Source organism: Anser anser (assembly GCF_964211835.1).
Source record: "Anser anser genome assembly, chromosome: 19".
Taxonomy (NCBI): Eukaryota; Metazoa; Chordata; class Aves; order Anseriformes; family Anatidae; genus Anser; species Anser anser.
In genome coordinates, this window is record NC_139740.1 from 8785488 (window position 1) to 8810269 (window position 24782).

The window sequence follows — 24782 nt, forward strand, 5'->3', positions numbered from 1 at the left end:
CGCGCCGCGCTGCCCGCCGGGCGGGGCCCCGCTGCTCCCGGGGCCGGCGGCGCCGTTGCCGTGGCGGCGCGGAGCGGAGCGGCCCCGCGGGATGCGGGCGCAGGGCCGAGGGCTGCGGGGGCGCGGCTCGGGCGCGGGGCAGGGCCGCAGGGAGCCGCGCTCCGGGACCCCCCCGGGTACGGGCCCGGCCCCCGGGGGCCGCTTGGGGCCGGAGCCGCGGGCTGGGCGCTGCGGGGCGAGTCTGGTGTGAGGGGGGTGCTGCGACCTCTGCCCCCCCCAATACATAGATGGGGGCAGTCCGCAAGTGGCCCCTTCCGCTCTGCGGCCCCTTCCCCTTTGCCTTTGTTACCCGGAGAGGCCCGTGTGTGCGTGTCTGTGTGTAAAGGAGGCACTCCTGGCTGGGGGGATTTACGGGTCGAGAATAAAACGAGATACAAAATCAATCCGAGGTTGCCTCCAGCTGGTTCCTGCCTTGGGGTTGTTCTGGACGATGCTGCCCCAGCGTGTGCACGGTTCTGAAGGGCTTTTTTTTTTGGTATTCGGGGTGATCTGGAAGGGTGGTGGCTTTCTGTGGCTGTTTTGCTTGGTGAGCGATGCAGTGCAGCAGTGCGTCGAAGTTGTGTGCTTGTACGAGGAACGGGGGAAGGAAAATTTCTGAGATTTCTTCTACGTGCAGATAGCACAGAGCGTTTATCTCATGAGTTTGCTGTCACCTAGAACAAAGTGCGTGACCCAGCTGAATCCTAGTGACCCACTTTGGTCCCTGTAGCTTCCTAAACTTTGATCTTCCAAGCGTGAGAGATGCTGAATTTAATTGTCCCGCGTAACCTCAAAAAAGCAGTTCAGCTGGAAAAACGGTTTGAGCCAGGCTGAGAGAGGAAGATGGAGTTTCCTTGGGAGAATGAGGGGGAGGTCTTCCCTTCTGTGTTTCAGACAAGAAGGAAAAGGCATGTGAACAACCCTTCTCAACGATTCCAGAGGAGCCAGAGCCTGTTCCATACGTTCTGCGAGGGGATGACATCCAAGCACTTGCAATTAAGTTAGAGGACCTGGAAAAAGTATGTAATTTTAACTCATAGAAAAAGCTGCCTTCACTGAAACTTTATGTATTTTTTTATTTATTTATTTTGGTGTTTTTGTGTTTAACAGAGGGTCCTGTGCATTCATTTAAACCAAAATCTGCTGCTAGAGTTCAGTTCTCATTCCCTCTTGCCTGTCCTGCTTTTTGTGACTTGTCAGTTTCTAAAAGTACGGGGTTATTGATCCCGACATGATTTTTTCACCTGCCCTTTTGGAACTACATTTCCAACTTCCTGATCTAATGAGAAGAGTATTTTGTTTAGTAACTACCACCGCTTTGCTTTCCAAAACTCGGGTCAAGCTATGTGAGTGGAAGCATTTGACACGGAGTGACACAGCAGATAATTATCGGGAAAGCAATTTAAAACTCTTTCCCCTGTCCCAGTTATAATGCAGAGTCAAGAAGAGTGAGGCAGAAACTAAACTGGTATCCCCGCAGCCGTGTAACGTGCCTCTCTGAGGAGGAGCAGCGTGCACCGATAGGACTTGGCTGTGTATCCTGGAAGGGTCAGAAGGAATGAAGGTGAGTAAGTGTGTCGCTAATTGCGTCGTGATGTTTATTTTTGAAGCTCCATGCTCCACACCTTCCCCACGATGCCGGGAGAATTCCAGTTACGAGGAAATTCCTCATTCGAAAATATCGGCCCAAAGAGGCAAAAAAGAAGGCGCATCTTCTGGTAGCATATCCTGTCTTCCCGAGGGCACCCAAGGAACAGCTGAGTTTTTCTGGTATGGTTAAATTCCACATTTTGCCTTTGATTTTTGGTTCTGTCAAGCCTAGCTTTAGTCACCTGTCTTGGGGGTTGGTTTTGATTTGTTTGCTCGTTTGTTTTCATTGTAGGACCAGGACAGTTTGGTGATGGCTGTGAAGAGATTCTTCCTCACCACATTTTGGGAAGTCTCCAGGAGTTCAAGATGGAAGCCTTGGCCAGAGGAAACACTCAGGTTGGATTTTAAAATTACGAAAATGTTGCTGTGCAGCACTTTTCTAGAGGTGGAATGTGATGTGTAAAGTACTTCTTGATTTATTTCAGCACCTATCAAGAACAGGTCAGGCTTGAGGTGTGGTTTTCCCTGCCTTGTCCTACTCTGCGGGGCTTGCCTTCAGAGAAACTGCTCCAGCAGGTTTTGAAGTCATGTGTGCAGGCGGAGGTCATGGAGGGAAGAATTACAGAGGCTTCCTCTTCCATTTGTGCTCCTGCTGATGGCATCAGGCTAGCATGGGAAGAGCTGGTGATGCAGCACTGCCAAAGCTTGAGTCCAGTTACTCAGCTAAATCCTTCCATTTTTTTCTGAGTGTGTTCCTAATGCCACGTTTTAGTTCCTCGCAGAGTGATGAGGTGAAGGTGCTGCCAGTCTGAAGAATTCTTTTCTCCTCTGCTTTCCCATTTTTTGTTGCATTAGCATTGTGTGCATTGAGAGTCAATTTAACATTTCATTTCTCTTCAGATAGCAGATTTTATTGAAGTTCCTCGTAAAAATGTTACTGCAGCAGTTTTAAAAGAAGAACATGGAGGAGAGACAAAGAAAAAGGTCCGTCAGATCCCACCGTCAGAGCACAGAGCTCTCCAGAACTGGCACCGTAATATGGCACTCAGGAAAAAGCAGGAGAGGTATCTAGGAGGTGAGAGGAGCTGAGGCCTTGTTCTATAAATTCTGTGTACATGGGGCTGTTTGATGGCACCACAACACTCTTCAGTGGGCAGAGCCAACCAGGGCTGGTCCTGCTGCCATTTACAGCCTGCCTCCATGTTTTCCAAGCTCCCCACACTGCTGCTGGTGACGGGGTCTGGAGAGGGCCCTGGGTGCTGTGGGGAGGCGAGCTGCTGGTTCTGGCTGGGGGAAGGACAAGGGACCTGGTAGGGGACAGTATAAGGGGGTTACACCTAGACACAATAGAAGAGGTTGCACCCAGAAGAAGTGCAGAACATTTGATATTCCTTCTTTACAGAAATTCTTCAGAAGCCAGAAAATGAGTTGTTGATGAGCGTCTCAGAGGATTACAGACAAATCCAGGAAGAACGTGACCTCATTGACCGGAGTCTCCCTGCCCTGTTTCCCGGAAAGGTGAGAGCCCCACTTGTTCCGCACAAGGATGGCTCTGCTCTTGTGAAAGAGCTCAGACACAGGTGCTGTGAACAACATCTGTGCGGCTCTGTCTTTAGATACTTATCGAAGTCATTCACTCTGAGTCCTTCAGCCTAGTATGCGAGCAGAGCTTTCAGTGATTTTAAAAATGAAAACACGAACTGTGCCATCCGTACCAGTCAGACAGAAGTGGTGGTGCGCTTTGGCTCCTTGCTAACAAGCTGCTGTACATGGGCAATGCCATTTCGTGATTCTTACTGCAGTGACATGCCCTGGACGTGGTACTGGGGATGTGCCACAGTTGTTCCAGGGCCAGAAAGATCTGATGGTTTGAGTTTTAGGAATTTACATGGAGAAAGGGGTATGGGTAAGTCAGGAGGATTATGGGAATATCTTATGGTAACTTCTTTTACATTTATAATTCTTTCGAAGGTTCTAATTTATGTGCTGTATTATTTTAGTATCATTCAACCTGTGTGTAGCACTAGATAGAAGAAAGTCTTCTTTTGTCTTTGACAGCAGCCTGATTAAAAATTCTGGCTTACCCTGCAGAAAGGAATAATTTATAGACTTCTAAAATATCCTCACAAGCAGTGTTGGACACCACCTTCCTTTTCGCTTCTAGTCCCTGTGAAAACAGCAGGAAGCTATTTTCTCAGCATCTCTGAAATTAGTGGTGGGAGCCTTGTTTTCTGCCCTAGGGCTACCGAACAGGAAGCGAGTTCTGGAGCCAGCCCGAGCGCATCGGAGATGAACTCACTGGCCTGATGCTGACCCTGACTCAGAGGGAACGGGGCTACCCAGCGCCAGTCACTCACGTGGGGAAACCCCACACTGTGCGAATGGAAACGGGTAAGGGAGCCGTGCGGAGAGGCTATAGCATTCATAGTGCAGAGGCTCACATTGTCGTCATCCCTTTTGGCAGCTGTAGCACAAGCTACTGGCTAGTCACCTTCAGTCGGGCCGCCAGTAATACAGAGTTAAGCTTGCTACATGAAAGGCTGTGTTGCTGTAATTTCTGTGACGCACCCAGGGTACTGCTGCAATGAAACTCATGCTACTAGATCTGAGTGAAATAAATAGGCATGTGGGTATGTAGATAGCGAGCTCTTGGGTATTTCCACAGGTCTGAAACCTCCGACGAGGATCCCTTTCCGTCTAACCTGGGATAAGAGTCTTTTCCTGAAACGCCGACGGCAGGAGCTAAAATCTGTCCTAGAGGAGCTAGACTTTTACAAGCCGGTAAGACTAGAGGAGCAAGGGTATTCTTTGTGTCTCTCATTTCTTGTGAAATGCTGTAGAATAACATAAAATTGCCAAGGACTGGATCTGAAAAAGCATTAGGAATCTAAAGCTTAGCCCTGCAGTACTGATCTTGGCAGTTTCCACATTTCCAAAGGGCCACGGTCGTGAAAGATGTCTGGCCTGTCTAAGTGATGCATGGACTGGGCTGGGAGCCTCAGAATAGGACCCTGAACCAGCAGCATACAGCTGCGAAGACACGGACAATAAAAAGAAACCCCAAATACTGGTGTAGGGCTTTGATTTTGTGCCTTAGGGCAGAAGGAAGACACCTTCACCCATGTGGTTGCATACGAAATCCAAAGGCAGTTAGCCCCTCCTTTTAAAAACTGAATAAACCTCACCTTTTTATTCCCAAAACATGGCTCTGGGGATGAGAACGATGTGTGAAGGAGACTTTTCCCATCCATGAAGCATCCGTGGTGAGGAATACTGTCATATAGGATTCTCAGGAGACTCAGAACCAGTTACTTCCTGTCTAACTTACACATTTGTTGGATACATCTAGAAACCATTAAGATGAAGAGTGAGGTATGGGAGCTTCACTTTACTTGATTCAGTTGGTACATTTGTCCAGTATTTGACTTTTCTATATAAAAGAGAGATTGAGGGTTGGTCATTTCTCTGTATGTCCAGGATCTGGATGGACTGGAGGTGATCGGTAAAGGGCAGCCTTTCACGTCTGTCTCAATGCAGTCTTTTCCATGTTCCACCGGTTCTGAAGAGTCTGAGACCCTGTAAGTTTTACTTCATGACAGTAATAAAGAATTTGGGGTGTGCACCATCCGTCTGTAGGGATCTCTGTAGCTGCTCTTATCCAGAGCACAGGGGCACAATGAGAGGCATGTTCCAATATTAAAATCGCCAGGTTTAGGAACCGAGTGGTTCCTTTGTGCCTTGAGGCCTAATGACCAAGGAGCAAGAACCAGAAACGTTTTCTGAGGCCTTTCCTCCAGTCTTCCTTCTGTGTGGCTCCTCAGCTTACATTGGGCAGGGTGGAGACTGTGCTCTAAATTATCTCCATTTGGTTGTCCCTTTGCAGCCTTCTGCTTCCATCATCAACTTGCCTTTTTTCCCCTGCCCTCTTCATCTGTAGCGGAGGACCCCTTTTCTCCGTATTCAGTCATACCCTCAGCCTTCCTTATGCAGTTACCAGTCTTCTCCTTGTTGTTCTGGCTGTCCTGTCCTCTTTGGTAGTGGCAAGTCATTAGCTGGAGTTTGTTTGCCACATCTGCAGGGCTCTGTCTGTAAAGAGAGAGAGCTCTGTGGAAAAGCATTAGGTAGGGGGTTATTTCTTACAAGGTCTTGTAAACCACCGTTTGTTCTCCCACCTCTGGAAGTGAATTTTACTCCACGGAAACATTTGTTGTTGTTTTCTGTAGCAGTGACTCCTTAGGGGATTATTATGATCTGGTTCCAGAAGCAGTATGGGGTCCGTCTTTAGATTTCTGTGGCCAGCCTGCACGTTGGATCAACTGCATCACTTCTTGCAGGGTAATTGTGCACTTTTTATTGTTTTGTTGAGCTCAGCTTGCTTGAGTTCCCAAGTCACGGCTGTACAATGAGTGTCACTCTCAGGCTGGAGAATGGGGGATTTATTCTGAGCATAATAGTGTCCCTGCATTTTCTCCAGAGAGGTCTAGAAACAGAAGTGATCGCTCTGTCTGTGGCGTGACGCTCAGATTCCCAGGTGCACTCTGTATAATGGCCACTTCATTGGACCTGCCTTACAAGTTCTCCGACCGATGTTCAACCCCTTATTTGTGGTATGACTTCAGGCAAGACAGAGCAGAAATTGTTATCTTTGTCCTTTTCCTTACAGCACGTAGTTGGCATTGCTGCCCGTCTCACTTTTGAGACTGTGGCTGGTGAAAAAGCCGAAAGCTTCCTGACGGTGAGCAATGATGGCACAGCTGCCATCTGGTATAGCTGGAGGAGGCTTCTCCAGCAGATTCCCTCCAGAGAAACCAAGAGGATACAGTGTTTTTACTTTGATGCCAGACCAGGTATGAGAACTGCTGAGCTCTGAGACCTTTGTGCACAGAGCAGAGAGTACATATTCAGGTGTTATCTGAGCTGCTGAGTCTGACTAATGGCAGAGCAAGCCTCCTGGGTGAATCTTCTTAGGAAGCCACCCTGGCTGTCAGAGCTGACTCACACCAAAATAGGTGTGTGAGGCAGATCCTTTTCATGGGACTTGAAGGAAAGGAGGTTGCTCCTGCTCTGAACGTAAATGGGTGGAAAGCTGCGAAGTGAATCACTTTCTGATGGCAAACTGGGTATGAGCTACCAGAGGGAGTACTGAGCTTTCCTGTAAAAGGAGCGTGCAGTGGAAATAATACCAGTTCAGTAACATGGTAACTGGTGTAAATCTGGAAGGAGTAAAATTGTTGGATGAGGTGTGATAGCCAGCTAAGCTACGGGGAAAGAGTCTTACAAAGAGATGAGGACACTCGGTGGGGACTGGAAAAGGGCCATGTTAATCAGGTGGTTTCTTACAAACCGATGTATTTTCTCTCTAATTTCAGGTGTAATTTTGCCTGGAGAAACTAGAAAGTTTGTCTTTCTTTTCAAGTCAGAGAGAGCTGGCATTTTCAGTGAGTCCTGGGAATTTAGGACACATCCTCTGTTATTAGGAGGAGCTCTGCTGCAGGTGACCCTTTGGGGAATTGCTGTGTATGAGGATAAATTGGCTGACCTCAGAGAGAAACTGGAGGTAACCAAGCATGTAACTGTGTAAATGTGAGCTTTGAACTTAATATGCAAATAGAGGACAAGGGAGGGAGTGGAAGACATGGTATTTTCATTGCTCTGCAATTAAGGCTGAGAGTGAGATGATTATTTATTTACAGAACGTCTGTATGTATTTAAGCAGGTTTGCAAAATAAAATCGAAGAACTCTGCAATCTATTGTAATGTTATTACTAAAGATGTGGTTATGCCACCTGAACTGTTCACATTGGTCCTTTTAAAAAAGATTTTTCTGTTTGTAATGAATTTCATTAATTAGTGGGGATAGGATTGTGTGTAATACAGTATGATATCAAGTAAAGTATAAATATAAAATTACACTATGCATAGGAAAGTATATTTTGTTGGGGATTTTTTTGTGGGGCTTATTTGAAAAGCTGCCGTAAGTACTGCTTGGTGTGGTGGGGTTTGCAGTTATTCTTTTCCGTGTAATACTGTATAACATATACATGTAGTTAGTAGCGTGGGTGTGAATTTGCTTGTGCACTTGTACACGGAGGGGGGACTCATGTTGTGCTTGTTGTGCTGCCTCAGTCTGACCTGGCTGCTCAAGAGGGTGCTGCTATAGTAGAAGAGACTCTGAAGGAACTTCTTGTCCGAATTCGGACCCCAGAGCGCACCCCATCTCCTGTGGATGCCTATGTCACAGAGGAAGAGTTGTTCCACAGGAAGAATCCCAAGGTGAAGCTTGCTATTTAATGGGCTACACAGCTGAAATAGCAGGGAAAGAAAACTTGCAGGGCTAGTGCATCCATGCCTTTCTGGGGGCTGACATAGCTTGCCATAGTGGCTTTAACAATTAGCGTTGTAGAGGAAAGGCATAACTCACTTTGCTATTTACCTTTCCCCTGTTATCAAAGTTGCATTATCAGCATCGAGTGGTTAAGCAGCTGCAGGGACTGTGGAGACAGCACGTGACCGTCCCTTCAGCCTCCGAGGAGAAAGTGCCCTCAGGCCCGAAGAGCAGCGTGGAGGACATGCAGCTCCAGGAGAGTGTCTCGGAGGCTCTCTGCACTCAGGGGAGTGCTACAGAGATCCCAGACTGGAAGAACACACTCGATGTGACTCCGAGTCAAGTGAAGGTGGAAGAGGAAGAGCCAGGCCCCTCAGCGTGGAACTTTTCCTTCGAGGACTTTAAGCAGGTGGTCGCCCTTGTTCCCTCTGGCGCAATGACAAACCGATGGGCTTTCCATTTTCCTTACAAATAGTCTGGCGTACCCCAGCATGAGCCCACCCAAAGGTCTGCTTCCAATGTTCTCTGAGTTTGAGATGATTTATGACGTGTGTTACAGAAAAGCACATCGGCTCTGCTGACCACACCCTCAGTGCTCTTGTAAAGAAATTCCCAAGAGAGGCTCTGAGGGCTGTTGTGTGACGAAGAAAAGAGAACCAGACAATGTAATAGATATTTTAAGCTCTTCCCCCATTAGCTTTCTGTCATCCCAGAACTGAATGCGGGGGGCAGGCTTAATCCCACAGCCTCCTGTGGCTTCCCCAAGGGCCCTTCTCCTTGGAGAGTCCTCCCTATTCATCAGAGCTCTAAGGGGCCACTCACGACAGGCTATGGATAAAATGCAGACCTCCCTAGATTAAAGCGAGAGTGGTTTGGATTCTGTCAGCAGTTTTTCTGTAGTGTTCTCTTGGAAACCTCTGCTGCTTCTCTGCTGTTAGAAGAGCTCTCTCTTAGAAGGCCTTCAAACGTGCTAGACTTGCTCTACCTGTAGAGTTGCAGAGGGGCTTACAGTGGGTGAATTTTAACTGGGAGATCTGGGATTGCTTCTCAGATCTCTGGTAACCTGTGCACCTTGCCCAAATCTCCAGCTCCGTCTGGGTGTGCAAGTGCCCAGTGCAACCTGGTTTCAGACTGGTGTCCAGGAAGAGATCCGTGGTGTGTTTCGTTAAGCTCAGGGACCAGACAATTGGGAAGGAGAACTGAGAAGTGTTTTTTTTTTCTCTCAAGTCAGGCTATAAAGTTGATCCCGAAGGAGGAGCAGCGAGAAGAAGCACTGACCCAGCTCAATAAAGCAGCGCTGGAGCTGTGTGTCGAACAGAGGCCAACCCAGTCAGACCTTTTGTATCAAACCTGGTGTGTTACCTGTGCAAGATAAAGCTTATAAATGCCTTGTATGATCAACAGCCTTAGCAAGTTCAGTTGCAAGTGTTGTGATTCAAAGCACATATAATTATGTGAGGTCTAGAAGTCTTTTTTTATGTTTTTTTTTTTTAATAGAGTAATTGTAGCAGCTGTCTAGGACCCAAATGCCATTTCTTTCTGGAGATAAGTTTAGAATATTCATGTAATTTAGGGGAGTACACAAGGTTATTTCTGGCAAGATTATTCTAGGATATGTTTATGAAATCTTTGGGTAATTTTCTGTACCCTTTTACTCAGATAACTGTATCCTCCCTCATGCAGTTTCTTTTTTCTTCGCTCAGGCTTTCAGACTGTAAACATATCAACAGCTGCTAGCTGCTTCTAAATCACAGGAATGCGGGTTCCTCTTGGTACAGGCAGCAGATCAGTGCTGATTTACCAGTGTGTCATGTTGAAGAGCAGGAGACCTAGTTACCCCGTAATATTTATGGGTCCGTGTGAGCCCATTGACGTGCAAACCCAAGGAAAGTAACGTAGCTTCCCTCTGCCCAGATTTTCAGATGTTAGGTGCAATTGTATTGATTGAATTGGACAGAGCAGCTTTTAGCTGAAAGGTGCCTTCACTCCTGGGCATTGGGTGAAAAGATGGCTTTGCCCCTACCTTTCCACCCCAAAATGCCCAATTGCTGTGCTGTCTCCCTTCTGTTTCTGGTACTTTTCTCAGTCTCCAGCTGTGGCGTGAAACAATTGATGGTCTGGTGAGTCACTCTCTGAAGCTGAGATCCCTGCTTGGCTTGCCTGAGAAGGACACCTGTGTAGATGTTCTTCCAGAGGAAACAGGTAAATGGTGCTTTTAGCACAGCAGGTGGATTCCATGGACTGGTGGCAATCCAGAAAACTTGCTGAGTTGCAACTGAAATAGCAACGTCAGCTGTTTCACCTCAAAGCTTTTATAAGAAAATGCATCAGAAAAAACAGCAGTGTGTGAGATAATAGTTGTGATCTGAGGTTTGGTATTAAAAACACGGACGTGCATGGAGAAAAACGAATAAGCGTTTTAATTTAGCTGGATTTTAGCCCTGCTTTTCACACTGACTAACTGAAAAAAATTTATCGCATTTTTATCTCTTATATAAGCTTGTTCCGATGTATGTTTGAGACCTGTTCATTTAAACAAAGTACTCTTCAAGGTCATTGTTTTTCAGTGCAGTACAGCTCAGATTAATTAAAAAGAGCAAAATATGTGGCAAAAATAATATGCTTACAGTGCGTAGGTGCAGCAGGCTTGTCTGTCTGGATGTGAAAATGTTGCTTTGGGTTAATTGGAATTCTTTTGTAGCAGAAGTAAAACAACCTATAAAAGGAGGAAAAGAAGACAAAATAACCAGTAGGAAAGAAGAGAGAAGGTCAGTTGGTGGTAAGGATAAAGAAGACAAAAAAAGAACAGCTAAGACTGCAGGGAAAGAGAAGGAGGTAAGTGTTGGGATGCCTGCTGAAAACTTGAGCACTGGGTTCTGGTGACAGTGTGGTGCATTCTGAGGCTGCGTATCCTGAGTTTGAGCTGATTTCCAATCCATCAAAAGAGGTGCTGATTGCTGGGTGCATCTTGCTACAATCTGAAAGGTGTACTGATCTGTGTCATCTTTTTTTTTTCCCCTCTCTGTCCCTGAATAGGAACGTCCAAACAGCAGAAAGTCAAAAGTAAAAGATGAGAAGAAGCTGAAATCTTCCACTTTATCACAGAAGGTGAAAGAGGTAGCACAACCTGCAGAAGCTGTAGTTACAGATCCCACTGAACCTCCTCAGGACCAGGTGGACCCTATTTTGTTTGGGACATACCAGGAAAAACTTTACATTGAAGTGAGTCTGGCCAAAGCTTATAGCTTTGTTTTCTTGTTTTTGTTCTTTGCTCGTAACCTTGTGCTGAAGCTTAGGTAGAGCAGTAAGCACTTTGTTAAACTCAGAAAATTGACAAATGTATGTCCATAATTCTGTAGCAAGGTAAGTGTGAAATACAAGGTAAGACGTCCTTTATTGCAGCCTGGAGCCTGTTAGCATAAATCCAGGCATTGCATAGCCACATGCGGGATTTCTATCTGGGATGCCTTTAGCATGCTTGCGGACTCTTGAGGGATCAGCAGAATTAATTGTATCTCGGATAATGTTAAACACACTTCATAGCCAGAAAAGTTATTACTAGAGCTAAGATCTGCTAGCAGGCAGCCACTTTTATGTGGTTGTGTGCGTGCCTGTACGTTTATATGCTCCTGCATGAGAAACTATCTCTGTTTTGTCAGTCATGTCATTAAGATTTCATCATGCATTTTCACTGCAACCGTCTGTTAATTTCTGCTGCAGGTCTATGGGCTGCTGGATTCAATGGTGAGCAAAATGGTTTCTTTATTTGAAGAGCTATGGAAAAAGGGCGTTCTAAAGTGGGAGAGTGAAGCACTTTGTAACTAGACATAGAATTAAATAAATAACCATTTTTACACAGATCAAGTGGAGATTCTTCTTTCTGAAGTAATGAAGGGATTACAAATAGTGGGGTGCCGCTCTTCTGTGATGCAAGACTGTTGCGAGATCATCTGTTACTTCTGCAGGTGGTCACTTGCCAATAAGAGACAAGGCAAGAGATACCACAGCCTCCAAAACCATTAAGACTAGAAAACACTGGTATCTCTAATAAGGAAGAAAAACTTAAAAGTGCCAGTCAGGGTGAGAGGTGTCAGTCTTTGTTTTTCAATCTTGCTTGGCTAGCAAGCAAGTAGAGTGTTCCTTGTACTCATGAGCCCAAGTACTAGGACAGTAGCTTAGAAAAATCCATCTTGGTTTTGATCATATTCTCGACTGCTTGTCCAGTCTCCTCTCAGGACTTCTTGACAGCAGCTTCTCTGGGGCATTCAGGATCTCAGTGAAAATGCACTATTCCGAAGGATGTGCCACCTTGCTTTTTCTTACACACACAACTATTCATGTGCTGATCATGCAGTCTCTTTTTATGCAGCCTAATGTACCCATGCCCCCTTCTGAGTCAACTCTTACTTGCTTACTTCCAAGACTAATCACTCTTGAATTAAAATGAGTGAAATTCATGCTATAAATATGGAGAGCAGGGTTGGGCCTTGTGTTAGAGCCACCCTTCCTGTCTCTATCAGCCTGCGTGTGCATCTCTGCTTATCACCTCTTTCTGTCTGGGTTTCCTTGTGCTTCACAGATGGAATGGAGCTTTTTTTTTTTTGTGGAAACATACCCGTTCTTAATGTTGTATGCTCTGCTCATGGGGTTGGGTCAAAGCAGTCTTCCAAGGCAGAGCAAGCAGGGTCTCCCTTGACCTGGCACCGTACGTGGATGAAGTGCAGCCTTCCTGCTCAAGCAGCTGGACAGCATTCCCCAGAAAGGCTTTGGCCCTGTAAATAAATGACATCAATGTAGATTATTAATTGAGGTTCATGATACCTTTGAGGTTCTTAGACAGCAGATTCATATCCATGCTAAGCATTACTGTTACAAATTCTGTACATCGCTGCACGGTTACACCAGGTGTGTGTGCCTCAGGCACGTGCTCTTTTACATGGGAAACCACACCGACACGCGTCTCAGAGCCACATGCAGTACAAAATAACTTCCTTGTGCAGAGTTGTTTTCTTTTTGTTTCTTGTTTTAACTCATTTGCTATCTCTGGAGAAAGTGTCTGTTCTTCCCCTCAGCTCTGGGCAAATTGTAGCTTATTTTGTTCTGCTGGCCAGGTGAGACCTTTCATGTTCTGAGATGCTCTCTCTCAGCAGGGTGAGAGGAAGCATTTGGCTTCTGTGGAAGGATGGAGCCTCTTCTGGCTTAGCGGGCACAGAACCACAAAGGGAATGTCTCTGCTCAGCATTACTGGAGTGAGAATTTCAGCAACATTTTGAGAATCAGAGAGGAAAAAGGCCTGAAGTTGGGGTGTGTCTCGCAGGCTCTGACAATAGCTCCTGCCTCCCTGGAGATCATTATCAGCTTGTGAATATGCCCAACTCAAACAGCTCAAGCCATCTGTCTTCTAGACAAGAGGCAGTCTGCACGTAACAGAGACAACGTGATTGTCTCAAAGACAGGAATGCTTCCATTTGGTAGTCTCACATTAAAAGATGGCAAAGCCTAGTTGCAAGACCCATGCATTTGGTCCAGCCTATAGAAACCAGGCTCCATGTATAGCTCTGCTCCCAGAAAATCTTGTTAGTAAGAAAACAGGTAAAATAAAATTTCCCTTTAGTTACATACTAAAGGATGGACGGTTGTCATATGCTGTTTTCTCCTTCCCGTTCCAAGGGAGGAGCCTGGAGGCCTGGGGATGGTGGCATAAGATTTTCTGCAAAGAAGAACAAATCTGCATGCTGGGAATAGTCTATACTTTTTTGTCATAAATACTTTTTTGTATATACTTTTTTACTATATATATACTTATATATACTTATATACTTATACTTTTTTGTATATATAAAATACTATACTTTTTTATACTTTATGTATAAAATACTATACTTTTTTGCCGTAAAGCCTTGGACAAGAACCTCCTCAGGGACAATATACAAACAGAGCCCAGGAAGGGCTGGGCTGGGCCAATAAGTGCAATATTCTGCTCCCTGGCTGCTGTATCTTACGCTGAGCCAGCTCCGTTATTTTTTACATTGATTGGTGCAAGTTACGTGACTGGAAATGTGGTAAAATTAGAACCAGCTTCCCAAACACACCCTTAGAAACATGTATCCCTATTTTACGGTCCTGCTGTGTGCTGAGGTGTGGGTTCTGTCTCTGGAGCCCAAAACCCGGTGAGCAGGTCAGCCCCGCGCACTGAAGGACGTGGGGGTGCTCCAGGCCCCATTGTGCCCGTCCTAGCAAGGAGAGCGCTCCTTCTCCTCCCCCAGACGTGGGCATTATTTGTATTAGTGTTAATAATTCGTGCTGTTTGCTGCGTAACTGAGGTGAGCGACCTCCCTGGCCTTGCAGGCTGCATACCAGAACCAACACGTGACGCAGGGCCTGAAGACACCATCGCTGTTAGGGAGGCTGGGAAGGGGGATTCCAGGAAAAGGCCGTGAGCGGAAGGTGACGGCACGTTTCCAGAAGGTTCTCAGTTGTAGAGGGGGCCTGGGTGAGCAGCCAGCTTGCACCAGAGCTGAGGGAAATGAGCTTTAGAGCCTCGCTGGTTCACCACTTCCTATAGTGAGGGTGTAGACCACCCAAAAACCCCCACGTTTGCACAGTCCTGCTGCTGATTGTAGCAGAGAGGATGAAGAGCGGCAAGCTGCCTTCCTGGGCCCTCTGCCCCAGCTGAAGTGTGGAGAAGAGAGGGCGAGAAATCCCCAGGAGCGGGGCGGTGGGAGGCTTCCCTCGGGGTTGCCCCAGCGGGCCGCTCTCCTGGCTGACCCGACGGAGGGCTGGATGCGCGAAGCGCTCTTCCCACAGGCCGCAGCCGAGAGCGGGACTGGGCGCGTGTTCAGCTTGCTCGGCCTGAGCCTGCCGGGGAAGCCGGGCTGATGAGATCCACAAAGCCCCTGGAAGCCCAGGGCCTCCCTGCTGGCTTCTCCCCGCGACCCAAGGCAGGGCCTGGGGTGAGATGGATCTGCTCCGTGGTGGGGGCAGCAGCAGGGAGGCGCGATCCCCTCCCCAGTGCCTCGGCACCCGGGAGATGCTTTCTATTATGGAAAATGCCAGTGATATTAAAAAAGATTATATATATCCATAATACTTGAAGGCCTGTCACTGATTAAAATGGAAGGCAGAGGCCGGGAGAGTGGGGGTGGCACTGAAGCAATCGAGAGACATGACTTATTTTGTAATGTCATCTGATGCCTCCCTCTCTCCCCGAGCCAGGCTCTGGGAGCTGTTCAGAGCAGGGGAAGAATCCGCTCCAAATTTAGATCCGGGCAAAAATTTTGCCGAACTCAAATTGCAGCGGCGGCCTTGGGTACCAGAGAGGGAGCTGCATTGCTGGGGGGGGGGGGAGGTCAGCATCATTCGGAGGCGCTTCCAAGCCTGGGGATGGCTGGTTCCTGTCTAAAAATAAGGGGGGGGGGGGGAGGGAAAAAAAAATCAAAAAAATATATATATAAAAAAAAAAAAAGCGAGCAGCGCCTGGCAGCCTGCCAGCGAGGGGCAGTGACTGAGCATTTAGAGCATCCCCGCCTCCCGCATGCGGCGGGGCAGGGGCTCGGCGCCGCATCCCCCCCGGGGTTAGCGCACCGGGGGGGTGGGGGGGGTGGATTCAGGGTCTCGGGGCCGGGGGGGGGACCCACGTTAAGGGGCTGGAGGGGGCCGGGCCGGGGCTCGGTCGGCCCCGAAGGGGTTAAGGCGGGCAGCCGGGACCTGCCCAGCCTGCCCGGCAGCTCGGCGGCGCGCAGCAGGCAGCGGGAGGGCTGCGGCCGCCTCCTGCGCGCTCCCGCCGGTGCCGGCCCCCGTGCACGGTCCCGGTCCCGGTCCCGGTCCCGGCCCCCGTGCGCGGCGGGGCCCCGCCGCTCCGCCGAGGTAAGAGGGAGGAAGGGAGGGAGGAAGGTTCTGGACAGCCCCGAGCATCCGCAGGGGGGTGCGGAGCGCAGGGGGGGGATGCCGGGGGATGCGGCTCCGGGATGGGCCCGAACGGGGCTGGGGGGTACCGGGGGGTACCGGGGGCTGCCGGGGTCCCGCCGCTCACCGGGGGAGGGTCCCGGTCCCCGCCGGTCCCCCGGAGCCGCCGGTGCTGCCCGCCGGGGGGCTCTGCCTCCATTTCGGGCGCTGCTCCCTCCCGGCCCCGCACCTGATCGGGGACCCAGCGAGCCCCCCCGGGTGCCCCCGGCCCCTGTCCTCTCTGCCCGTGCCCCCTCCCGGTGCCCCCAGCCCCTCCTGCTCCCCCCTGACCCCGTTCCTGCCCCCCACCCGTGTGTGTCGTCCCCCCCCCCCATCCCCTCAGCCTCCGCAGTGCCCTGCGCCGGGACGCGGGCGATGGGGACCTGTCCCCAGCCCCCGGTGTCCTTCTCCCACCTGGCAGCCTCCAGCTCAAGGTCACTGCAGTAATTCCATATGAGCTGCCGGGCGCTGCCGCCTTATCTCCCGCACAGCTTCTGTTTCACTGCCTTTATATTCCGGGGGGATACCGGGCTGGGTAAAAACCCGCTGCTTCCAACGCCGCTGGCAGCGCTCCAGCCAGGGCCGCGCTCCTCCACCCGCTGTCCCAACCCCTTTTCCCAGCTCTATCCACGCAGACTTCGCGGGAAGCCTGGTGAAATCCATCTGGGACCCGTTCTCCGGCCGGGACGAGCGGTGCCGGAGCCGGTGGCATTGGGCTGGGGCTCTCCCGGGCATGGGGACCCGCTGGGGACAGGAGGGGACAGCCCTCCCCGGAGGCCGATGGACGGGCGCGCCGGTGTTTGCTGGGCCGGTGGCACCTTTGGAAAGCTGACTTTATCTTCCTGAGGGGTGGCGGTGGAAAGCAGAGCGCGGAGCCAAGTCCCGGAGGACTTTGCCGCGCCGCTGCCCTCGTCCCGAAGGCGTTTCCGCGCCAGCGTCGCGGCCGCCCGAGCGAGGCTCTCCTGGTGGGATCCAAAGGCCGCGCCGAGCAGCGGCGTTGCGAAAGGAAATCGATACAGGGAAGCGTCTGGGGAGAGAAACTTGGGCCGCCCGCGAGCGCGGCGGTGCCAGGCTGCTCTGACTCACGGGGACGTCGCCGGCGGAGCCACGGTGCCGCCGGCCCGCCAGAGCAGGAGGTGCCGGACCGGTTGCACGGGTTGCACGGGAGCATGGCGGGTGCTGTGCGTGGCTTGTGGGCACGTCGGCACGGCCCCGGCGTGGTTCTGTGTCGGCCGGGGAAGCGGCGTCCCGAGTTCGAGAGCCCAGTGCCGGCGGTGAGGCCGGCCGCGGCGCGGTGGCTGCGGCGCAGGGAGGTGCCGGCTTCGTGAGCCGGGTGTTGGGACGGGCACCGGTAATCGCCGGCCGCGCTCGTGGCTGGGCAGGGGAGATAGGGCTGTGCCCGGCAGCCTTATCGCGGAGCGGGGAAGCGTTGCCGGTGAGTTTTGGGGTGGGAGCTCTGCGAGGAGCCCAGCTCCCAGCCCGGCTGTGGGGAGCTCCGGCCTGCTTCCAGCCTCTGCCTCTTGGCTTTGCTGGTCCCCCGAGACAGTGAGGGTAGTGGTGTTTGACAGCCCCGCAGGTGAGACCAGCATGGAGCAGGGCACAGAGCTGTGATGGGGTCACAAGAAAACGGGGCAACGACAAGCCACGTGGTTTTGCTGGCGAAGGATGGGCACTTCCCAGCAGGAAGGGACAGGGGCAGCTCCCGGCCCTGCCAGCCCTGGTTGGTGGCACGGCAGGGACCCGTGGTGACAAGCAGCAGCGTCAGGGTGCCCGCAGGTGCCTCGTGGCCACCCCACAGGAAGGGGATGCGGGTGCAGGTCAGCCGGGAGCCTCGTGGGCACATTTCAACAGCGGCCACCCGTGCACAGGGTAGGCTTGGGCAGGATCTGGGGATTTTGCAGGGGGTTTTGTGTTACCCGCCCTGTCTGCTGGCCTGGCACCGGGATATCCCCCTGGTTTAGCAACCAGGATAGCCCCCTGATTTAGCAACCCCACAGCAGCACGTGTTTCCATCCCAGACGCAAAATCACCAAGTTTGCTCAGCAAAACCGTCAGGGCAGGCTCTGAGTCACACCAGGCCTTTATTTTCACCCAATGTGTCCTGGCGGTGCTGGGAGCTTCGGGGGGTGCAGGGGAGCCCCCCTGGGCCGCTGCAGGGGGCTGGGGCCCGGAGGCAGCCTGGGGCTGGAGGAGGGAGCTGCCATTTTCAGGTGGGTGCTCGTAGCAGCAGAAGCGCCTGGTAAAAGCTCATCCAAATGTTGCTGAATCCGAAGCCAAATCTCTTGGCAGCGCTGCAGTGCTAGGTATTGGTTTTCTGTAAGATATTTTTTCCACCCTGAGTATCCTGCATGCCTCTTGCTTTTGGTGAGCGTTAGATGCAGTGGCGACGGGCCTTTCCACCTTGAGAAGCATCCTCGGTGCCGGCTGAGGGCTTTGGGATGGGCGTCTGGTGAGCCGGGGCTGGTGCTGAGGTCTCTGTGTCCCCGTTCCCCGCTGCAGGTGCCGGTGAGGCCGTGAGCGCCCGTCCCTTCCCCGCCGCGAGCGCCCGCCGCCGGCGGGCCCCGGGCAGCGCGCAGCCATGACGACCTCGGCCCTGCGCCGGCAGGTGAAGAACATCGTGCACAACTACTCGGAGGCGGAGATCAAGGTGCGGGAGGCCACCTCCAACGACCCCTGGGGGCCTCCCAGCTCCCTGATGTCGGAGATCGCGGACCTCACCTTCAACACGGTGGCCTTCGCCGAGGTCATGGGCATGATCTGGCGGCGGCTGAACGACAGCGGCAAGAACTGGCGCCACGTGTACAAAGCCCTCACCCTGCTGGACTACCTCATCAAAACCGGCTCCGAGAAGGTGACCCACCAGTGCCGGGAGAACCTCTACACCATCCAGACGCTGAAGGACTTCCAGTACGTGGACCGCGACGGCAAGGACCAGGGCATCAACATTCGGGAGAAGGTGAAGCAGGTGATGGCGCTGCTCAAGGACGAGGAGCGGCTGAAGCAGGAGCGGGCGCACGCGCTGCAGACCAAGGAGCGCATGGCCCTTGAGGGCATGGGCAGCGGCAGCCACCAGGCCGCCTACGGCCGCCGCACTTCGCCCTACGGCGACGACTACGGCCGGACGCGGGGCTCGCCCTCCTCCTTTAACTGTGAGTGCTCATGGCGGGGAGGAGGAGGGAGCTGTGTGCGGTTTGAGGTGGGTGCTGTGTGAGGTTCACTGCGCCCACCCGGTGCTCCCCCTCCGCTTTTTGGGGTGGTGGTGGTGATGCTTGGCTGCGGCGTGCAGCTCGTTGGTGGTTGTAAGCGTTAATTTGGGGGTGTGGCCCTTGGGGAGACCACCTCTGGAGCTGTGGATGGGGTCGGGGAGGCTGCTTGGACGGGTGGCTGATCTCCCTGAAGTCCCAACGCTGCTCCTTCACCTCTTCTTCTTTTCTCTCCCAGCATCGTCCTCATCCCCACGGTTCGCCTCTGACCTGGAGCAAGCGAGGCCGCAGACGACGGGCGAGGAGGAGCTGCAGCTGCAGCTCGCCCTGGCCATGAGTCGGGAGGAGGCCGAGAAGGTAGGGCCGTGGGGCTGGGGTCTGCCCCGTGCCCGGGCTTATCTGCGGGGGCTCGGCCCCTGTGGAGGACGGCGGGTATGGGGCTGCCCGAGGGCTGTGCACAGACCCGCAACCGCACCGGGCTGCTCGCGCTGTGCCTGCATCCCAGTCACCAGCGGGCAGCGGGGGCACCGGCTGTCTGTGCCGCCCGTCCTCATGCCAGCAGGGACAGCGCCATGGCCGAGACACCAAACCTAGCTGCCCTCATCCACCAAGGTCTTCTGGTTCCCCCGTCCCGTTTCCCTCGCCTTCGTCGGGAGGCGATACGTCCCGCTGCGCTGCCCTTTGCTTGGGGCACGGCTGCCTCTGCCTCCGGCCGCTCCTTTCCAACTGGCGGAGCCGAGGGGGGATGTGGGCAGCAAATGAGCCCCAGCCCCAGCTGTGCAGCCTCCCCCAGGGCTGTCCCCCCTCCTACCTGCCCCTTTTCTTTGGGGACGGCTTATTTGCACACCGGCCGAGATTGCCGCTGGCTGGCACAGCCCGTGCGGGGACGGCCGGGCACGCCAAGGACGTGGGCAGTGTCCTTGGGGGGCTGGCACCCAGCATCGCGTCCTCGGTCCTGCCGGGGCAGGGGACACGCTTCAGAGGCAGTGCTCGCCGCTGCCCGCCTTCCCCTGCCTGGTGGCTCTTTTGGAGGCTGAACAGCATGTGTGTATCCCTATTTTAGGCCTGGAAATGCAGTATTTATAGCTTCCACTCGCTGCTGCGATGAGCTCTGTAGGAACATGCTCTCGAAAGTGCTGCCTCTCGGAGCCCCCCTGGGCTGTGCACATGCAGACACGCTCGCACACGCGTGCACAGCCGTGCACATGCACACCCCCACCAGCATCCCCGCTCCCAGCCCTGGATGAGCATCGTGGGGCGGCGATCAGGGCTGCCGTGGTGGTGTGGGGATGGTCCCTCTCCAAAAGTGCTTCGGGTCTGAGTGTCTGGACCCCAGAGGAGGGGACGGGACGGACTCCTGAGCTCAGGCTGCTCAGGGACCGGAGAGCTGGGGTCCGCAGCAAGCCCGTGGGCACGCTGCACACGTAGGCGAGGGGCTGCTGGATGCTGGTGGCAAGGACGGCGACCACCGAGCTGCTCGGCAAGCTGAGGCCGAGCTGAAATTTCACCCAATTTCCTCTGTTGGCAGAAGCCACTTCCTCCACTTTCCAGTACAGACGAAGAAAGGCAATTGCAGCTAGCGCTCGCGCTGAGCAAAGAGGAGCACGAGAAGGTACCTGTGCCCCGCAGCCCCAGGCGCTCCTCTCTCTTGCACTTGGGCTTCTCTCTGCCTCCTGCGGCCGCCGGCCCCGCTGCCGGCCCCGCTCCGGCGCCCGCTTCGCTTTCGCTCCTGCGGGGATGTTCGCTGCGTGCTCTCCCGGCGGGCTCGGCCCCGGAGGAGCTACCTCTGCTCGGATGCTGGGACTTTTTGGGGATGCGGTGGCAGCTCCTGCGCTGGGTCTGTCTCCTGGAGGAGGTGTCTGCTGGGGGGCCCCGGCCCGCTCACGGCCCCGTCCCTTGTCCCTGCAGGAGGTGAGGGCTTGGCAAGGGGAGAACTCCCTGCTGCAGAGAGCCTTGGAGGAGACTGCCCAGGGTGGGGAGGAAGAGGAGGAAGAGGATAAGATGAAGAAAAGCCAGGTGAAGCACCAGGGCCCTGGATGGCCACACATGCAGCCTAGAGCTCCCGAGTGATGCTGTAGCCCTGGGCTGGGCTCCCAGGTCTACGCTGTGCTTCCCTTACGCCTTTATTCCCTTTCTGTTTGCAGTCCTCTATCCTGGAGCTGGCAGATATATTCGGGCCGGTGCCAGCCCCCTCCAGCCACACGTCTGTCGACCCATGGGATGTGCCAGGTAGGGGCTGCTCCAGGTCTGCCACAGCTCGTGGCAGTGGCACAGACCTCTCCCCGGCCTCTGCCCCTGCCCAGTTCCCACCCGTTCAGCAATGAGGACCTTTGGCTTCTCCTCCCACCACTGCCCTGTCCTCTGCACGCCTGGGTGGCGATGCTGGTGGGAAGCCACGGTCCCCAGGTGCGTCCCTAACATTCGGCATCCCTCTGCCCCCCACCCCGTTCCCCTCATCTCCTTTCAGATGTGAAACCCAAAGCGGAGCCGGTAGCCTGGACCGGCACGACGGACCCCTGGGTGCCCGTACCGGCCGGCAGCGGGGAGCCCCTGCCCCAGGCAAGCGCCTCGTCCCAGCAAACCCCTGCCGGGCCCTGGGATTTCCACCCCGCCGCCGCCGATCCGTGGGGGAAGGCACCTGCCCCTTCTGGCTTCTCTCCTGGGGACCCCTGGGGGACGACGTCCCCTCCTGCCCAGGGCTCCGGTGCTGTGCCGGCGACCGACCCTTGGGCTGCTGTGGCTGAGCCACCTCCTAACGCCGGTAAGCGGCTCGGGCGGGGATTTGGTTTTGCTGGGGATCGTGCACGGCGCTGGCTGGTGCTGCCGTCCTGGGAGTGGGTGTCCCGGGAGCCCCTTGTCCCACAGCCAGCTCCGCGAGCACCTCCTGCAGGACTTCCACTCGCTCCTTGGCGTGCCGAAGACTTCAGGGTACCTTTAAGCTCTCTCTCTGCCCGCAATAGTCAGGCTGCTTTAATTAACACGGCACAGTTAACGGAGCCCTCCCATGGGAGTGGGTGGCAGCCTCAGCAGCGCTCCTGCAGTGGGGTGGTGCCCCCCCCCCGATACCTGTTGGCTTTGCTCCCCCCCCCGAAACTCCCCTTTGTGCCCGCCGAGACAGGACGGTTGCTGTTCGCACCTGCCACGTTGCAGGTGGGGAGCTGTTTATAGGAAAAACGTGGGTTTCAGAGCTCGGTGCTGCTCTCGGTTCCTCCTTGGTTGTTTCCTCCCACCTCACGGCAGTCCTGTTTCCACTGCCCCAAATGCACAGGGAGTTGCCCTAACTTCTGGTCCCTAAGGGGGCGAGAGCAGAATCAGCCCTGGGTGCAAGCACTGGTTGTTAATATGGTCTACTCGTGCTGTTTCCATCCTGGCCGCCCTGTCCCCGCTGCCTTGGCTAGCACTGCCTGCTCGCAACTGAGCTCCTGCTCTGGCCCATCCCAGTCTCCGTGGGCCGGTGGGCGCTGCCGACCCCAGCCCCGCAGCCCCCGTTGCACGCCCGCACGTCTCCCACCCCTCGCCTTCCCGCTCGCCCCCCCCCTCCTCGAGTCTCACCTCTTCACCCCAGCTGCAGGGGGGGACGCTTTCGACCTGTTTGCAAAACCTCCCGAGGCGGCTGAGCAGCCGGAGCCGGAGCATTCGCAGCTGCCCTCCTCGGCCAAGTCCAGCAGCCCCGCGGGTAAGCGCCGGGGACACGGGCAGGGGCCGATTTGAACAGGCGGGGACGTTTCTCCGTCCCTGCCTCCGGCGGGGAGGCTGCTCCGTGGCCAGCCAGGAGCTGCTCCTGCATCTGTGCATGGCTCCTTGCTGGCGTGGCCAAAGCTCGTCCCCACGTGCAGCCACCCGTGCCGTGGCCTTCGGGTGCCCCGCAGCCCAGGGGGTAGCACCGGTCCCTGTGGGCACCCCCGTCCCCGATCCCTGCTGCCTCCCGTGGTGCTGCAGCCTCAGCCCTGCTGCAGAGAGGCTGCAATCTGGCAAGATGTGCTGCTAAATGCCCCGGGGGGGGATGAGGGCACAACATCACGTCACTGTCGGCATCCCACGGGTGGCTCACGCATCTCGTCTCCCCTGCCGCAGAGCTGGACCCCTTCGGAGACCTGTTCCCCAGCACCAAGCAGGACGGGGCGAAGAGCTTCGACCTCACCAACCTGGCAGACTCCCTGGCCGAGTCCTGCAAGGAGCGGAAGGACTGTAAAACCCCCGAGGCCTTCCTTGGCCCCGCCGCCTCCTCCCTGGTCAACCTGGACTCCCTGGTCGCGCCGCCGCAGGCAGCCAAGACGCGCAACCCTTTCCTCTCGGGTAGGTCCCGGGGTGCCGGGGCCGTGCTGCTGCTCCTGGGGTCCCCAAAGGGCTGGGTGGGAGAGGGGTGCTCGGGGTGAAGGATGAAGAGGACGAGGAGGGTGTGGGGACGCGCAGCCACCTTGACGCACCCCCTTGTCTCCTTGCAGGTCTCAGCACGCCGTCCCCCACCAACCCCTTCAGCCTCGCCGAGCAGCCCAAGCCCACGCTCAACCAGATGCGGACCAGCTCGCCCGTGCCCGGCCTGCCCGCGGGCCTCCCCGTCAACGCCATGACCTACAGCGCCTCGCTGCCGCTGCCGCTCAGCAGCGTCCCCGCCGCCCTCCCCGCCTCCGCCAGTGCCTTCCCCCAGGCCGGCGCCGGGCCCTTCCCCGAGCTCCCCAGCACCCTGCCGCAGCCCTTACTGCCGCTGAGCGGCCCCCCGGCCCCCCCGGCCTCGCAGGGGGGCCTCAACCCCTTCCTCTGAAGGCTCTGGACCAGCAGCACGTGTAGGCTCTCGCCCCTTCCCCGGCTGTTACGGCCCCCCCCCGGCGTTTCCTCCTGCAGAGACCCTTAGGGCAGCCGGGTCGCTCGCCGCAGCGGAGGACGCCTCGCGCCGGGGGTACGGGCAGCCAGCATGGAACCCGCAAGAGGAGCCCGGCCTCATGGGGTGTCCCCCGCAGCCACCGGCGGAGGGGCCATCGCAAGGGCTTCGTTTTTGGGGTCCCGCGCATCGGGCGGGGGTCCCAGCGCCGGCACCACGCTCTCGCTCCCTTTTGTCGCGGCGCTTGCATGGAGCCCCCGGGGCTGCCGGCTGCGCTACGGGACGGTCCCGGGGCCGGGGAGGGTTTGGAGCTTTCCCCTTTCTGCTCCTATTTCCCTTGAAATGTGCCCCCCCCCCCCCCCCCCAATCTCATCCCCCCGAATGCTTCGCGCTCTCCCCGCTCTCCTGGATGCCGCTGCTCCGCTTGGCCCCACGGCCCTGCTCTCGTCACCTGTGTTATTTGCCAGCCGGGGGTGCCCCGGCCCCGCACCCCCTGTATGCTCAGCGGACTTTGTGCCCCCCCAAAATCTCTGGAGCCCCCCCCGGAGCCTCGAGCAGAGCCTGGACCGGGACCTCCCGACCCCAGCGGCCGCTGCCTGGGGTTGGCGTGGGGAGGCGGGTGGTGCTCGGGGGGTGTCAAGGGGATGTTAGGGGTGGGCCAAGGGGGGGGTCTGGGGAAATCCTGGGGGGGGTCCAGGGGGTGTCGGGGGTGGGGGGGTGGCAGGCGTTATCGCTTCGGTGCGTGCGTTAGCACCCGCTGCACGGCACCGGGGGCTCCGCGGCTGTACCTAGGACCCCGTGAAGCGACCGTACGACAATAAAATTCTCCACCGAGCTCTGCCGTGCCGCCTCCTTACACCGG

The 24782-nt window shown here is 54.9% G+C and overlaps 2 protein-coding genes and 1 long non-coding RNA gene across 7 annotated transcripts; 2 read left to right on the forward strand and 1 right to left on the reverse strand.

The window, feature by feature from the left end:
* The first annotated feature begins 199 nt into the window (after nucleotides 1-199).
* On the forward strand, nucleotides 200-11814 carry MYCBPAP (MYCBP associated protein). The gene is made up of 19 exons (XM_083805693.1): nucleotides 200-512; nucleotides 934-1058; nucleotides 1650-1809; nucleotides 1922-2025; nucleotides 2530-2704; nucleotides 3032-3147; nucleotides 3870-4020; nucleotides 4295-4410; nucleotides 5107-5207; nucleotides 5853-5964; nucleotides 6293-6476; nucleotides 6999-7186; nucleotides 7756-7902; nucleotides 8082-8363; nucleotides 9186-9307; nucleotides 10041-10156; nucleotides 10656-10789; nucleotides 10991-11176; nucleotides 11675-11814. The coding sequence occupies exons 1-19, from the start codon at nucleotides 491-493 to the stop codon at nucleotides 11777-11779; spliced, it is 2646 nt and encodes an 881-aa protein (XP_083661819.1). The 5' UTR covers nucleotides 200-490; the 3' UTR covers nucleotides 11780-11814.
* LOC310884238 lies at nucleotides 10163-16451 on the reverse strand. Its single transcript, XR_014574091.1, has 3 exons — nucleotides 16313-16451; nucleotides 12570-12726; nucleotides 10163-10670 (listed from the first exon to the last, which is right to left on the reverse strand). It is a non-coding gene; the product is annotated as an uncharacterized lncRNA (long non-coding RNA).
* On the forward strand, nucleotides 15532-24754 carry EPN3 (epsin 3). 5 transcript variants are annotated; one of them, XM_083805700.1, is made up of 10 exons: nucleotides 15592-15820; nucleotides 18398-19047; nucleotides 19340-19458; nucleotides 20630-20713; nucleotides 21010-21117; nucleotides 21246-21330; nucleotides 21569-21862; nucleotides 22667-22777; nucleotides 23176-23397; nucleotides 23547-24754. In XM_083805700.1, the coding sequence occupies exons 2-10, from the start codon at nucleotides 18477-18479 to the stop codon at nucleotides 23861-23863; spliced, it is 1911 nt and encodes a 636-aa protein (XP_083661826.1). In that variant the 5' UTR covers nucleotides 15592-15820; nucleotides 18398-18476; the 3' UTR covers nucleotides 23864-24754. The 5 variants fall into 5 exon arrangements, with proteins under 5 accessions (XP_083661828.1, XP_083661829.1, XP_083661826.1 ...); XM_083805701.1 differs by lacking the exon at nucleotides 15592-15820 and adding an exon at nucleotides 16763-17034; XM_083805702.1 differs by lacking the exon at nucleotides 20630-20713 and having other exon boundaries at nucleotides 15532-15820.
* The last annotated feature ends 28 nt before the right edge of the window (nucleotides 24755-24782 follow it).